This window comes from Cervus elaphus, chromosome 9, assembly GCF_910594005.1.
Source record: "Cervus elaphus chromosome 9, mCerEla1.1, whole genome shotgun sequence".
NCBI classification, from domain to species: Eukaryota; Metazoa; Chordata; class Mammalia; order Artiodactyla; family Cervidae; genus Cervus; species Cervus elaphus.
In genome coordinates, this window is record NC_057823.1 from 61,799,488 (window position 1) to 61,814,394 (window position 14,907).

General features: G+C 47.6%; 1 protein-coding gene across 2 annotated transcripts in view; it reads left to right on the forward strand.

Annotated features, from left to right (window-relative positions):
- AFAP1L1 (actin filament associated protein 1 like 1) overlaps nt 1–14,907 on the forward strand; it is a 69,287-nt gene that overhangs the window by 30,373 nt on the left and 24,007 nt on the right. For both annotated transcript variants that reach the window (XM_043913235.1, XM_043913236.1), the window contains exons 2-9: nt 1,083–1,211; nt 2,270–2,353; nt 3,111–3,208; nt 3,887–3,995; nt 8,231–8,329; nt 9,464–9,675; nt 11,622–11,801; nt 13,722–13,814. In XM_043913235.1, coding sequence (XP_043769170.1) covers nt 1,083–1,211; nt 2,270–2,353; nt 3,111–3,208; nt 3,887–3,995; nt 8,231–8,329; nt 9,464–9,675; nt 11,622–11,801; nt 13,722–13,814 — 1,004 coding nt within the window. The remainder of the gene's footprint in view (nt 1–1,082; nt 1,212–2,269; nt 2,354–3,110; nt 3,209–3,886; nt 3,996–8,230; nt 8,330–9,463; nt 9,676–11,621; nt 11,802–13,721; nt 13,815–14,907) is intronic.

The window sequence follows — 14,907 nt, forward strand, 5'->3', positions numbered from 1 at the left end:
CTATAGTATAAAGTACAAAGTGAGGAAACTATATTCTGTTCAGGCACTGCTGGCTGTATGGCCCTGGAGAAGTTGTTTAACCTCTCTGAGCCTTAGCTGCATCCTCATGTAATGGAGATAATAAAATACATGGTATGAGATTTAAATAAGACAATAGGTATGAAAGGAATTAGCACAGCTCATATTATTATGCCCAAGTGATTGGCAAGCTGCAAAGATGGACAATACTACTACTGTAGAGAAGTCAGTCTTTGGCTCTAAGGCAAACCAAGTCCCAAGATACTGCTTTGGGACAGAGAGACACTGATGACATCATGGTCTTGGTATGCTTCAGTCTTTTTAAAGGACTCTGTGCTCTAGGCTTTTGCAACTCCGTGTGGTCTCAGACCAGCAGCATCAGTTTTAGCTGGGAGCTTGTCAGCAATGCAGAATCTCAGGCCCCACACCAGACCTCCTGAGTCAGAATCTGCATTTTAATAGAATCCCCTGGTAATTCCTATATACACTCAAGTCTGAGAAACACTGGTGTAGCATGGGGGAAAGAACAGCAACATGAGTTTTTGGCCAGGGGTGGGAAGGGTTAATGTTTAGTTTGGCTCCTGTCAAGTCACCGGAAACAGAAGGTTCCAGAGATTGAAGTGTATAGACTGATGGGACAGGAAGGCTTCCTTCCTGCCTTGTGTCCTGGCCGGCCAGAGCTCCTGCCCGGGACCTGCGCTGACCCTCGAGCTCAGTGAGGAAAGACCCTGCGCCTGCAGAGCAGAGGGCAGGCTGGGACAAAGAGAGGGTCAGCGCCTCTGCTCAGACTACCTGCGAGTTCAGTCCCCAGGTCAAGCCCGGATGAGGTCTGAGGAGGAGCAGCAGGGAGCAGGGAGGCCGGAAAGACGTCACAGTTAACTGAGCAGGGCTCCCCCAAGGGAGGCTGGTGGCCAGCGCCGGGACAGCTGTGTGAGGGCCTCTGAGGTCTCCGTGCCGCCCTGGGCCCTGTCCTCCGGCCCCTGCTTCCCCGGGTCCTGCAGGGTGGGGGTGGGGCCCAGGCCCTGGACGCAGCTGTGACTGTGCTCCACGGGCTTCCTCCTCAGTGCTGGAGCAGCTCCTACCCGAGCTCGCAGGGCTGCTCAGCCTCCTGGACCACGAGTACCTCAGCGACACCACTCTGGAGAAGAAGATGGCCGTGGCCTCCATCCTGCAGAACCTGCAGCCCCTCCCAGGTCAGCCGTCAGCATGCTGCCCAGAGCTTCTGGAGAACCCTCAGTAACTCCCTAGGGCCTGCTGGCAGGAGGAGGCCTAAACCTCACAGCATGGCGATTAAGCTCTCTTCATGGTCTAACCAGTGTCCCCATCCACTCCAAGCTCTGTCCACCACAGCCCTGGCTGTGCTCCTTGTCTTCCTCCACCCCTAGCCCTATGCAAACTCACACAACACACATGCCACACACACTCATGTACACACCACTACCACACTCACACACACACAACACGCTCTCACATAGACTTCACACAGCAAGAAACACATCTCACACACAACATACCCCACATGCTCCATCACACGCAACACACTCACTTATCACATACACACAGCATATATGCACAACACTCACGCACACTCAGACATATCACATACACATCACACTCTCCTGCACTCAGCTGCACGCTCACACACTCCCCCTTGGCTTTATGGGTTGTATACCTGCCCCTCCATCTCCACTCAGGCCCTCTCTCTCTCCCCACAACCTCTCTGCCTCACTGTGTGCTCAGCAGCAAAGCTTCCTCCTCTGCTCCAGCCTTTCCCCAACCTCAAGTGAGCCCACGAGACGGTATGTGTAAATCAAGAGCTCAGGAAACTCTAAAGGGGCTGTGTCCTGTCCCATGGGGTTGGAGGGGTCTGAGTGACTTGGGGGGTGGTCACCACTGTGAAACTGAGCCTCACTTCCCAGGGACGATGTCCTCGGCCACCCTTACAGGACTGCTGGGGAATGAAAGGGGCAGCGGTTTGCCGACTGGCCCCCAGCTGTCCCCAGAGCAGCGCCTCTACCTTGTCCTCTATGCTGGGCTCCGTTATTGAGATCCTCAATAACAATGGAAAAAAGGAAACAAAGTTTGAAAGCTTTGGATATAACCTAGGATATGCACATGCTTTGCAACCTGAGCGCTGTGTCCTGTGCGGGACAGAAGTCTGAGTGGGTGGGGGAGACTAGCCGTCCTCAGCGACAGCAGTCCTGGGCCCCCTCCCTCCTCACTGCTGGCCTGCTCTCCTCCTTCCTCACAGCCAAAGAAGTCTCCTACCTGTACGTGAACACAGCGGATCTCCACTCTGGGCCAAGCTTCGTGGAGTCCCTCTTTGAAGAATTTGGTAAGCTACTCTCTCCTGACCTCAGCTGAAATCTGTCCTTCCCCAACATGCATGTCTACAACCTCAGTCTCTAGAAGGGTCCCCTGTATATGGGTCATCATTACAAAATTGAGTCACCTGAGAAAAGTCCCTTTGCCTCTCTGGGCCCTGCCAGGTCTAAAAGTCTAGTCAAAATCCATAGTTACAGGAAATCACCCCCGAGATTTGAGGAAGGGTAGGGATGAACACAGAGGCCGAAGAAGGCTGGCAATAGGGTGTTATCTCGTCTGCTGCTAACATCCGTCTTAGTAGCAGCTGCCTGGTCTCTGAGTTGAGCGGTCTGGCAGTTCAGCAGAAAGTAGAGCTGGGAGGGACTAGCAGAGGCACCTAGAGTATGGGAGCAGCCGAGCCAGGCCGCGTGCAGGGTGTGTGCGATCCGTGATCTATCCCGACGAGAACGGCACTATGCAACACAGGGAGAAAGCTGTGGGTCAGATGAGAGGATTCATGGACTGACAGACTTTGGGAAAACACCGTGCCTTCATTAAATAACCCTTGAAAACGTCCAAAGCACTGTACCAAATTGAATTATCCCATTTGATTCCCTGATAACACTGGGATTATTGTGACCACTTTATGGATAAGAGGGATGAAGTCACTTGCCCCGGATTACTAATGGAGGAGGTGGTTGGGCTTCTTGACCCCAAATCTAGTCCTCTTCTCACTCCGCCATGCTCATCCTCCACTTACTCTGTCCTAATGGCCTGACTCCCCGTAGACTGTGACCTGAGCGGCCTTCAAGACATGCCAGAGGACGAGGCGGAGTCCTGCAAAGGAGCCAGTCCTGAGCCAGCCAAGAGTCCATCTCTGAGACACGTGAGTTCTTACACTCTCTGGCCCTTTTTTCCTCTGGAGGAGGTAGGGAAACTCTCAACTCTAATGTTGGGGATCCTCTTGACCATGAGAGATCTCCTCTTTCTTCAGTGTGGTGGTTAAGGGCAGAAATAGCACTATGAGAACATTTCAGTGATTCATGATGACATGCTCACTGTGCCAGTGCTGAGCAGCAATAATGTGGTAAACTGACCTGTCCCTTCAGGTCCAAAGGACATGCCCACCCCAACTTCTGATTTCAGGAGCACAGAAGGAGTGATGGGGAAAGCTCTGGATCACAAGAAGGGTGGCCTCTGCCTTCCTCCCTTCTGCTGTGTGGCAGATCACTTCCCATCTCTGAGCCTGAGTTTTCACCTATAAAAATGAAGGTCTGGATCACAGATAAAAAATGAAGTTCCCAGCCTTTGAGGCCATGGAATTAGGGCAGGGGGCCCAAATCACATCAAACATTGTCTGTTGACTGCATCATTCATTATTGTCACCACCGTAAATGGTACCAGTTGTTGACCACTCATCATGTCCTTTCACATTCAGAGACTGCATCCTGTCTTCTAGGAGGCTCCTGTTCCCCTCGCCCCCAGGCTCCTCCCTGTCACTCTGCCTGCTCCCCATGCTCTCCTGGTCTTTTGGGTTTCACACACCTTCTCTGTCCTCTTTCAGACAGCTGACCTGCCTCCACCGCTCCCCAACAGGCCTCCGCCTGAGGACTACTATGAGGAGGCCCTTCCCCTGGGGCCTGGCAAGTCCCCTGAGTATATCAGCTCCCACAGTAAGTTCTGGTCCCTGAGTGTTGGGGGTGAGGGGGAGAAGGCTCCTGTCCTGAAGCTCCTGTGTATCCTGCTGGGGCTGGAGCTCCAAGCCTGGCACCATTCAGCCACGCCCACCTAATGGGGAGGAGCGTGGGAGACCCTGGCCTCTCCAGTGACAGCCTGGGTGGGCGGGCCAGTAGGCTTGGGGGTCAGGGGCTGGGGTTCCAGACCCAGTTCTATGTGACCTCGAACAACCCCCTTCCCCTCTCTGGGCTTCTGTTCCTCTATCCCTGAAATAAGAAAGAGGGGTTAGATACACACATATCAAGGCACTAGGGCGGAAGTTCACGTGAGTGCTATGGCCTGGGTATAGGGACTTAGCATTACACACAAGAAACTCTATTATGGTTTTTGGGTGATGCACCATGTATAGTTGAACCTCCATAAGATATCTGTGTCCCAACATCCTATCATTTGGCAGCACAGAGGAATATTCTTCAGCCATCAAAAAATACATGAGACAGGTCTGTCTGTGCTGATCAGAAATGAATCCCAGGATACATAATGAAAAAAAAAAATCAGAATACTGCATATAACATGATCCCATTCGCTTTTAAATAGGGTACTCACACATGCATTTAATAGTTTTTCTAGGATATGCAAGAAACTCTTGACAGTATTTTCCTATAGGAAATGAATGAGCAGAAATCTGGGTGAAAGGGAACATATTTTCCCATTCATACTCTTTTGTACTGATTGGGCTTTTCATCATGTTGCAGTAAAATACACATGACATAGAACTGACCACTCCAACCATTTGCAAGTGTCTAATCACTGGCATTTAATGCATTGACAGTATTGCATAGCCATCACCGCTATCAAGTTCCCAAACACCTTCATCAGTCCAGAAGGAAATCCCATGCCCAGTAAGCAGTCACTTCCTGTTCCCCTCTCCATCAGTCTTCTTTGTCTCTATAATTTGCCTTATCTGAGTATTTCATTTAAACAGAATCATACAATATGTGGCCTTTTATGTCTGGGTTATTTCATTCAGCATAGTGTTTTTGAAGTTCATTCATGTCATTGCATGTATCAGTACTTCCATTTTATAGACAAATAATACTCTATTGTATGAATATACCATATTTCGTTTATCCATCTGTCAGTTGATGGACATTTGGGTTTTTTCCATCTTTGGGCTATTATGATATATTATTCTTATGATTAATAAACTAGTTCAAACAAAACTAGCGAAATGGTAGACTCGGACCAGGTGATCCATGGTCCTCTTCAGTCTTGGGACCTATGTCACTGCCAGCAGCTGTTTATATGAAGCAGGTGACTTTATTTTATCCACTTGAGGACAGAGGAGGAGGGGATGAAGTGCTGCTAGACCCTGAATCCCAGGACAAGCCCTCAGCTGGATGAGGCTCTTTCCCCTCCCCAAAGAGCTCAGATGGGGCAGAGAAGCTGCCTCCTGGAGCAGCGGGGATCCTGGGGTGGGAGGGAAGGGAGTGCCCCAGGAAAGGCCAGGGCCCTTGTCCAGGAAGAGGGCGCCAAGCCCGACAGGAAGTATCCTTCCTCTCGCACACACTGTCCAGCCTGCCAGGTGTCCGAGTGCTTTTGGTGCTCCCTCCCTCTTCCCCCTTGCACCTCCCCCTTTTCCACCCTCACTTGTGGCCTGAGTACCCCAGTCCACCTCACAGGGATGTCTCTAGCATCTGAGACCTCAGGATGTCTGCTGGGAAAAGCAGGCTGTGAGCCTCACTTGAGAGAGATAACGGGGCACCCCAGTCACTGGGAATTTGAGTGCTGCCATCCTCAGGATAACAGACGGTCAGCAGGGCTGAGAGCCCAGAGCGGTGCTCTGAGGAACAGCGTGGTGTGAGAGCAAGTTGGTCTGAAAGAAGGAAGGCTTCCTGGAGGAGGGGATGGACACCTGTCCCCTGAGCTAACAACTTCATTTCTGATCCAGGCTCTATCACTAGAAAAGTATGTGGCCTCAGTTTCTTCATCTGTGAAGTGTGGGTCTGATACCTCTCTCCTTGCATTGCAGAAATCAAGATATAATAGTTATAATGATGTCTAGCGTTTGTCTAAGATGTTTCATGTGCCAGGCTTTATACTGAGAGTTCATATGCATTATATCACTAATCCAAGGTAGGAACTGTTCATGTCAATTTTATAGGTAAAGAATCTGAAATGCAGAGAAACTGTGTTTTCTTTCCAAGGTCACTCAGTAAATAATGAAGATAGATTTGAACTCAGATCTGATTAACCCCAAAGCACACACCCTTAACCCACTGAGTTTCAAAGTATGCTCCAGAGACCATCCATATCAAAATAATCTTAATTGTTAAAAAAAATATCTGATTCCTTGGAATTCCATACATTTTCTATTTTTACATACGTTTAGAACCATCTAGTTAAATAGGTTTTTTCCATAGTGCAGATTCCTCAGTTCAGCCCACACCAATGAATCAGAATCTCTGGAGACATAGTTCAGGGATCTAAATGTTTTTTTTCCTTTTTATTTAATTGGAGGATAATTGTTTTACAGTATTATGTTGATTTCTGCCATATATCAACATGAATCAGCCATAGGCATCTGCATTTTTTAAAAGACCCCAAATGAATGTAAGTTGGTGCAGCCATTAAGGGAAAAATATGGAGGCTCCTCAAAAAACTAAAAATAAGAGTTACCGTATGATCTAGCAACCCCACTCCTGGGCATACACCTGGAGAAAACTCTAATTCAAAAAGATACCTGGGGCTTCCCTGGTGGTCTAGAGGTTAAGAATTCACCTGCCAATGAAGAGGACATGGGTTCGATCCCTGATCGTGGAAGATGCCACATGCCACAGGGCAACTAAGCCTGTGCGCCATAGCTACAGAGCCCATATGCCCTAGAACCTGTGTCCTGCAACAGGAGATGCCACTGCAGTGAGAAGCCTGCCCACTGCAACAAGAGAAAGCCCTAGGGCAACAACAAAAACCCAGCGCAGCCAAACATAAATAAATTTTTTGAAAAAAGAAAAGATACATGTAACCCTGATGTTCATAGCAGTGTTATTTACAACAGCCAAGACATGGAAGTAACCTAAACATACATCAACAGATGAATGGATAAAGATATTTTATACACACACACACACACACACACACACACACACTGGAATGTTACTCAGCCATAAGAAAAAAGAATGAAATAATGCCACTTGCAGCAGCATGCACAGACCTAGAGATTTTCATACTAAGTGAAGGAAATCAGAGAAAGACAAATACCTGAAGATATTACTTATATATGGAATCTAAAGTATGATACAAATGAACTTATTTACAATACAGATACAGGCTCAGACATAGAAAATAAACCTATGGTTACCAAAGGGGAAAGGAGGGGATAAACTAGGAGTTTGGGGTTTAATAGATCAAGCTAATAAATACAAAACAGATAACCAGCAAGATCCTACGTATAGCACAGGGAAATATATTCAGTATCTTATAGTAATAATGGAAAAGAAAAATAAAAGACCCTTGGTAATTGTGATATAAAATACAATCTGGGTTACCTCCATTCCTATACTATACTGACTCCAAAGAATGGGAAAAGTGCAAAAATTCAGCATTAGCAGCTATTGTGTGTGTTGTGTATATTCACTATTGTATGTGTTATTATTTCCTCTAGTCCACTTCCTTCTGCAGGTTTGGAAGGAGAGGATGGGGTGGATGCATTAAGAAGTGAGCAGAGGGGCTGAGGTGAAGGAAGACGAGACAAAGGCAGAGCAGAAAGGGGGTCAGGGCCCAGGTGCTGGGACACCACTCCCTGCAGCCCAGTGACTAGAACTGTGACCAAGATACACACCCACACATACCAGTGTTCTGGGGTCAGAGGAGAGAGGCTGACCATGCTCTGCCTGGGAAGGTCAGAGGAAAGATCTTCGAGCTGGGTATTGGAGGCTGAGTAGGAATTTTCTAGCTGTTGCTAAGAGGGCACAGAGAATAGCATGAACATAGGCCTGGAAGTGTGATAGGGCCCAGTAGGGCCATTCCTGGTGACAGGAGCATAGGGGGCAGGTGTGGCGCTAAGGCAGACGAGATACGGAGAGGAGGCCCCACACTCTGGCCAGGCAGTGACTAGAAGCTCCACTCCCTCTTCCCTGAGGAGGACACCGTGTCCAAGATCTTCGCCAGCCCTGGCACCTGGAGTCTGCCTGCATTTCTCCAAGTACTGCTCTTTCTGCCAACCCCACAGATGGCTGCAGCCCAGCCCACTCACTTATGGATGGCTACTATGAGGATGCAGACAGCAGCTACCCCGCCACCAGGATGAATGGGGAGCTGAAGAATTCTTGTAAGTACTGGATGGACGTTCAGTCCAGTTCTGTCCTCAGGGAGAGCAAACCTTGACCTGACCTTGGCATGCCCATACCCACTGCCCCCCTCAACTCCCTGGGGTCACCACAGAGGCCTCAAAGTCCTTGTTCTCAGTGACTCTGGGGTTCAGTGGGAAGACTGCTGAGAGGAGTTAGGAGCCCCAGATCAAGCCTTTGCCCTGACTCTCAGTGACTGACATTAAGCAAGTGATTTACTCTCCCTGAGTCTCCAGATTCCTCTATCAAACAGGGACTTGCTGGGAGCCAAGAAAATGACCTGAGACAATGGATGCAAAGATGATGGGTAAAGACAATAGCTGATGTTTACTGAGCCCTCAGTGAGTGCCAGACACTCAGCTAAACATTCTGCATTCGTTGCTGCTCAAAATAGCCTAGTGATGGATGAAACTGGAGCCCCTTATGCAGAGTGAAGTAAGCCAGAAAGATAAAGAACATTACAGCATACTAACACATATATATGGAATTTAGAAAGATGGTAACGATAACCCTATATGCAAAACAGAAAAAGAGACACAGAAATACAGAACAGACTTTTGAACTCTGTGGGAGAAGGTGAGGGTGGGATGTTTTGAAAGAACAGCATGTATATTATCTATGGTGAAACAGATCACCAGCCCAGGTGGGATGCATGAGACAAGTGCTCGGGCCTGGTGCACTGGGAAGACCCAGAGGAATCGGGTGGAGAGGGAGGTGGGAGGGGGGATCGGGATGGGGAAAACATGTAAATCTATGGCTGATTCATATCAATGTATGACAAAACCCACTGAAATGTTGTGAAGTAATTAGCCTCCAACTAATAAAAAAAAAAAAATAGCCTAGTGAGGTAGGTATTAGAATTTATTATGACCATTTCATTGATGAGGAAACTGAAGCTCTGAGAGGTAAGTCACTGAGGTCACAAAGCAAGTGGTAAATAGGAAAGACACAGGGCCTATATGGGAGCTTAGTCATTACCAAGATCATACCTCACACCCAACCCTTCACAGCCCTGGGGCCCCAGAGCAGGGATGTCTGCAAAAGAGTCAAAAGGTCCACCTCCCACCACCCTGGGTGACAGCACAGGGACAGGTCCTTTCCTATGGCTCCTGCAGACAATGACTCTGACGCCATGAGCAGCTCCTACGAGTCGTATGATGAGGAGGAGGAGGAAGGCAAAGGGCCACAGCCCACACACCAGTGGCCCTCAGAGGAGGCCTCCATGCACCTGGTGAGGGACTGCAGGATATGTGCCTTCCTGCTGCGGAAAAAGCGCTTCGGGCAGTGGGCCAAGCAGTTGACCGTCATCAAGGAGGACCAGCTCCTGGTGAGTGGCCGCAGAGGACAGCCTCTGGGCCTCACGTGGACTTGCATGTGTGTGCGTGTGTGTCTGTGCGTGCAGGCATGTCTGCCTCTGTCCCTCTGGGTTTGCCTTGCGCACAGAGGCTCAAAGGACGGTTCTTCTGAGAACAGAGCTCTCCTACCAGAGCAGAATTAAAAAAAAAAATACAAAACCTGATAAAGACTTGACCAAGTTTTGTTTTCTCAAACTTGAATTTTTTTATCACTTTAAAACAATGTTTACCGTTTTTCACTAAGTAAATGTATTTACTTAAAAAGCTAGAAAAAAAAAATAAAATGAAAAATGATTTTTTAAAAAAACCTACCTAATCCCATTGACCAAGAGCTAACCACTGTTAAGTTTTGATGCATAAACTTCCACCCTCATTTCCATACATCTGCCTTTTCTGAAACTGAGCCCATGCAATACTTGTTATATAAGTTGAAACATTTTTTTAAAATTTGTCATGTCTCATCACTATCATTTCATAAAAGAAATATACCTTTAATTCCAAAGTATAAGGAAGGACATAATTTCTGGGAAAAAAATGACATCTCTTTACCTGTTAAGTCTTACTAAACATATATCCATTGAAACATGACCTTTTCTCACCTTGGAGCAATGAAAAGCTCATCCCAGGTCAGAATCAGGCCAAGAATCATGACATACTTCTTTCTACACATTATGCCTTCTTTTTCCTGACTTACTGTGATGGCTATGACCTACAGTGGAGATTCTCTGGTGGCTCAGTGGTAAAGAATCCACCTGCTAATACAGGAGATGCTCATTCAAACCCTGGGTCAGGAAGATCCCCTGAAGAAGGAAGTGGCAACCCACTCCGGTGTTGTTGCTTGGAGAATCCCATGGACAGAGGACCTGGTGGTCTACAGTCCATGGGGTCACAAAGAGTCGGACACAACTTAGTGACTGAACAACAACAACAAAGGACCTCTAGTATGATATAAATAGAAGTGGTGAGAGTAGGCATATTTGTCTCAATCCAGATCTCAAAAGAAAGTTCAGTAATTCACCATTAAGACTGATATTTGTTTGTGGAGTTTTTGTGTAGGTATTCAATCCAGATCTCAAAGGAAAGTTCAATAATGCACCATTAAGGCTCATGTTTGCTTGTGGGGTTTTTTTGTAGGAATTCCTTATTATCACATTAAGCAAGTTTCCCTCTAAGAGTTTGCTAAGAGTTTATGTTACAAATGGATACAGAATTTTATCAAATATTTTTTCTGCTCCTATTGAAATATGTGGTTTTTCTCCTTTTTTCTGGTACTACAATAAACTACATGGTTAGTTTTTGAATGATAACCCACTCTTGCACTTAGAATAAATTTGGTCTCTGTGCAATATGGTTTTTATATGTGTCTGGATTCTATATGCTAATATTTTGTTTATAGTTTTTACAACTATGTTATGAGAGACATTAGCCTATGACTTTCCTTTTTTGTAATGTCATTGTCAGGTTCTGGTATCAAGGTAATGTTAGCCTCACAGTAAGAACTGGGAAGTGAGAATTATTATTGATAAACTGTTGACTTCCCAAGGCCAACCCTCCATCTCTGCTATAACTCTCTCCCACATTCTCGCCTTGTAGCCCATTAATAGCAGGGAGCTGGCTTCCTCCCAAGACAGCCTGTTTCTTCTCTGGTTCTTTAGACTAGAATGGTCTTCCTGGTATTGTGCTAAAACCTGCCTCTTCCTAAATAAGTAGCTGTGACCCTTGAGACCACTCAAAAGCCCTTGAGATCTGGAGCTTTCCCAAAGATGCCCCTCCCAGGCTTCTTGTCTCTGTTGTGAACAGTCTTCATGCAGTGCCCAGTCGGGATGGGTGGGGAGGCTTCTTTGGGGCAGGTTGAGTTTCAGTCTCCTCCCTCCACTCTCCACTCCAGCAGGCCCTAACCCCTTCTCTTCCTGTCCAGTGTTACAAAAGCTCCAAGGACCGGCAGCCGCATCTGAGGCTAGCGCTGGATGTCTGCAATGTCATTTATGTGCCCAAGGACAGCCGGCACAAGAGGCACGAGCTGCGCTTCTCCCAGGGGGCTACTGAAGTCCTGGTGCTGGCACTGCAGAGCCGGGAGCAGGCCGAGGAGTGGCTGAAGGTACAGGGGGGCCCGTGCCCTTCACCCACCCTGCTACCCTTCCTCCCTCCTCCCTTCCTTCCTCTCTTCCCCAGACCCAGCCCTCAGTGGGGTGGGCGCCTGTCACTGGAAGAACAGGCCTGGCTCAGAGGGTCAGTGCCTTCCACATGGCTAGGGTTTTATGTGGAAATGAGCCTCGGATACCTCCAGGAGACAGACCTCAGCCTAGAGACCTATGTTCCTCTAGCTATTTGAATCCCCTAACATGCCTACCTGCACTGTACATCTCCAGGAACAGAGAGCTTAAGACCTCCTACAAAAGAGGCTGATTTTATCATTAGACAGGCTAATCCTTTTTTTTTTAATAAAGGAGAAATTCTTTATCTTAGGTGAAATGTGCATACTTATAAGATCCACCTATGACCCAGTTCCTGCATCTTACACAACAATTAGAGTTACCATGTACTGAGCACTTACTTGGCGCCATGCATTGTGGTAAGAGCTTTATACACATGACTTCATTTACTATTCACCGTGGGACTAATATTGTTCCCATTATAGAGATGAGGAAGCTGAGGCACAAGAGCTTCTGTGACTCACCCAAGGGCAACCACCAGTGGTTCGGACCAGAATTGGAAGTGAATCCAATTCCAAGGAAAATCTAAGGAAATCTAGTCCAAAGGTGACAGGGTGGCATAGTGATGACGAGGGAAGACTTCGGTGCTATACAGACCTTAAGTTCAAGTCCCGGTCCTAAGCAGCATTTACTGATATGTGATCTTCTGCAAAGGACTTCATGTTCCTGTGCCTCAGATTCTTCCTCTATAAGATGGTTCTTGTAAGCATTCTAGAGAGTACCTGACATAGAGCCTGCCAGGCAGTAAGTCTTCAGTAACTGTCAGCAACTACTGTGCAGTGATGGTGAAGCCCTCACCCCCAGGCGGCCCTTACAGCAGATCTCTCCTCCTCTGATCTTCCTGCTGGAACAGAGAAACCAAACCACTCCTTCCCTCCCTCCCGTCCTCTCTTCCTTCCTGTGATAACCAGCTCTCCCACTGGGATGTTTACTGTTTCTCATTACTGCCTTTGTCTCTGGAGGGGAAGGAAGAGAGACAACCTGCCTGCTGGGGTGGGGGTGGGGGGAGTGCTCTGTCCTTAAGGGACTGTGGTTGGGTAAGAAAAAGCCCTAAACACGGAGTTAAAGACGCCTGCCCTGGTACCTCAATTAGCACAAACAGCAGAGCAGGCAGCCATGGCTTCACCTCTCAGAGTCTCATCATTCTCATTTGTAATTTGGGGACCAAAGTACCCCACCCCACAAGGCTGCTGTGGGGATATACAAGGGGATAATCCAGGCAAAGCCACCTGACAGATGAGCAGCAATGGTCTGTTGCTATTTAATAATCAGGATGCTTGTGCTGCATGACCTCAGGTGAGTGCCTTGGGGTCTCAGTTCCCACATCTTTGAAATGGAGAGAATAATCCTGGCTATTCTGCAGGTTGTTGTAAAGTTCCAACATGTCACAGAAGTGAGTCCCTCATGCCTGTGGCATGCCAATGCACATAGCCCTTCACAGCCATCATCTCACTGGTCCTCACACCCCCAAGGAGGTAGCAGAGAACTAGTAGCATCCCTGTGTTACAGATGGGGAAATGAAATCCCAGAGCAGGGATATGGCTTTTCCAAAGCCATGCAACTAATTAGTAATGGTGCCAGGTCTAGAAGCCAAGCCTCTAGGCTCCCAGCTCCTTATGTTTTCAATTCAAGGGACAGACACAGGAAAAAGCCTGTTCAGTTCCTGGCGTGTCCCACACATGGGGCAGGAGGCCAAGTCAACCTGTCCCTCACCCAGTGATCCCAAGCGCTCTAATGGACCTCATTCTTGTTCTGTCTCCACAGCGTCTCTGCCTACCTGCTCACAGTATGTGTCCTCTCCACAGGTCATCCGAGAGGTCAGCAAGCCCGTCGGGGGCACTGAGGGGGCAGATGTGCCCAGATCCCCAGTCCTCCTGTGCAAGGTGGACCTGGACAAGGTACCTCTGTCTTCACAGGGTCCCTTTGAGAGAGACAGTGGGAACTCAGCACAGGCTCTGTCCCAAGGGATACGCAGGCTGGTGGTAAAGCCAGACATCAACAGCAGGCACTTAATAAACATCTACTGAATTCATGAATGCCCATGTCCAAGGTGCAACACAAGTCAGAGGAGGGAGTGACTATCCTGCCAGGACAGGAAGAGGTCACGTTTGAACCAAGCCATGAACACCAAATTGGAATCAGTCAGTCAGACTAGGAGTGTCCACTGGGACATAAGTGAAGCAGTTGTTTCATTCCATCAGGCCATTGGCAAATACATGCTAAAGCCTATGTTTCACCAGGTGCTGTGGGTGATCATGGGACTCAGCCCCAAATCCTAAGGGAGGGTTAAGACCCCCACATAAGGGTCTCGCATGACATAATAAAGGCTAGCATTATAGAAAATGTGACTGTGGCCAGCACTGTTCTAAATGCTTTATGTATGTTACCTAACTTAATTTTTATAATTCTTTGATGAACTGCATTTTCAGAAAAGGAAGCCATTGCACAAAGTCTGCCCAAAGTCACACATAATAAGAACAGAGCTAGCTGATTACACCCAGCCAGCCAACCTGTGGCTGAGTGTACAGTGGGAGGGTAGCTAAAATGTTTAGGTGGTGTTTCTGGAGAAGAGTGGGAGTGAGAACATGGTATTGGTGGCTCTCTCTCTCCATAGACTCCTGTGATTGAGCTGTCATCATCATTAAATCAACTCCAAAGTGCACACGGTGTTTCTTTATATTTGCTGTCTTGATGAAAACCTTAACATCTGTACATCATCACAGAACAAATAGGAACCATAACTCTGTTTCACAATTTACAGAGGTGATTCTTTATACTTGACAGTTCTGTCCCAGTTCTGACAGTTGCCATTTTTCCAACCTTTGGAAACTTGGAGGAGTACACAGACTCTCTCATCTCCCCTGCCTTCTAGCACTGACAGGAGGGTAATTCAAGTGAGAAGCCTTGGAGAGATGAAACGATTTTCCCACATCTCCACAGCTGAGGAGAGACATTATTTCTTCCAAGGTCCATCTTGACTATTCTACACCA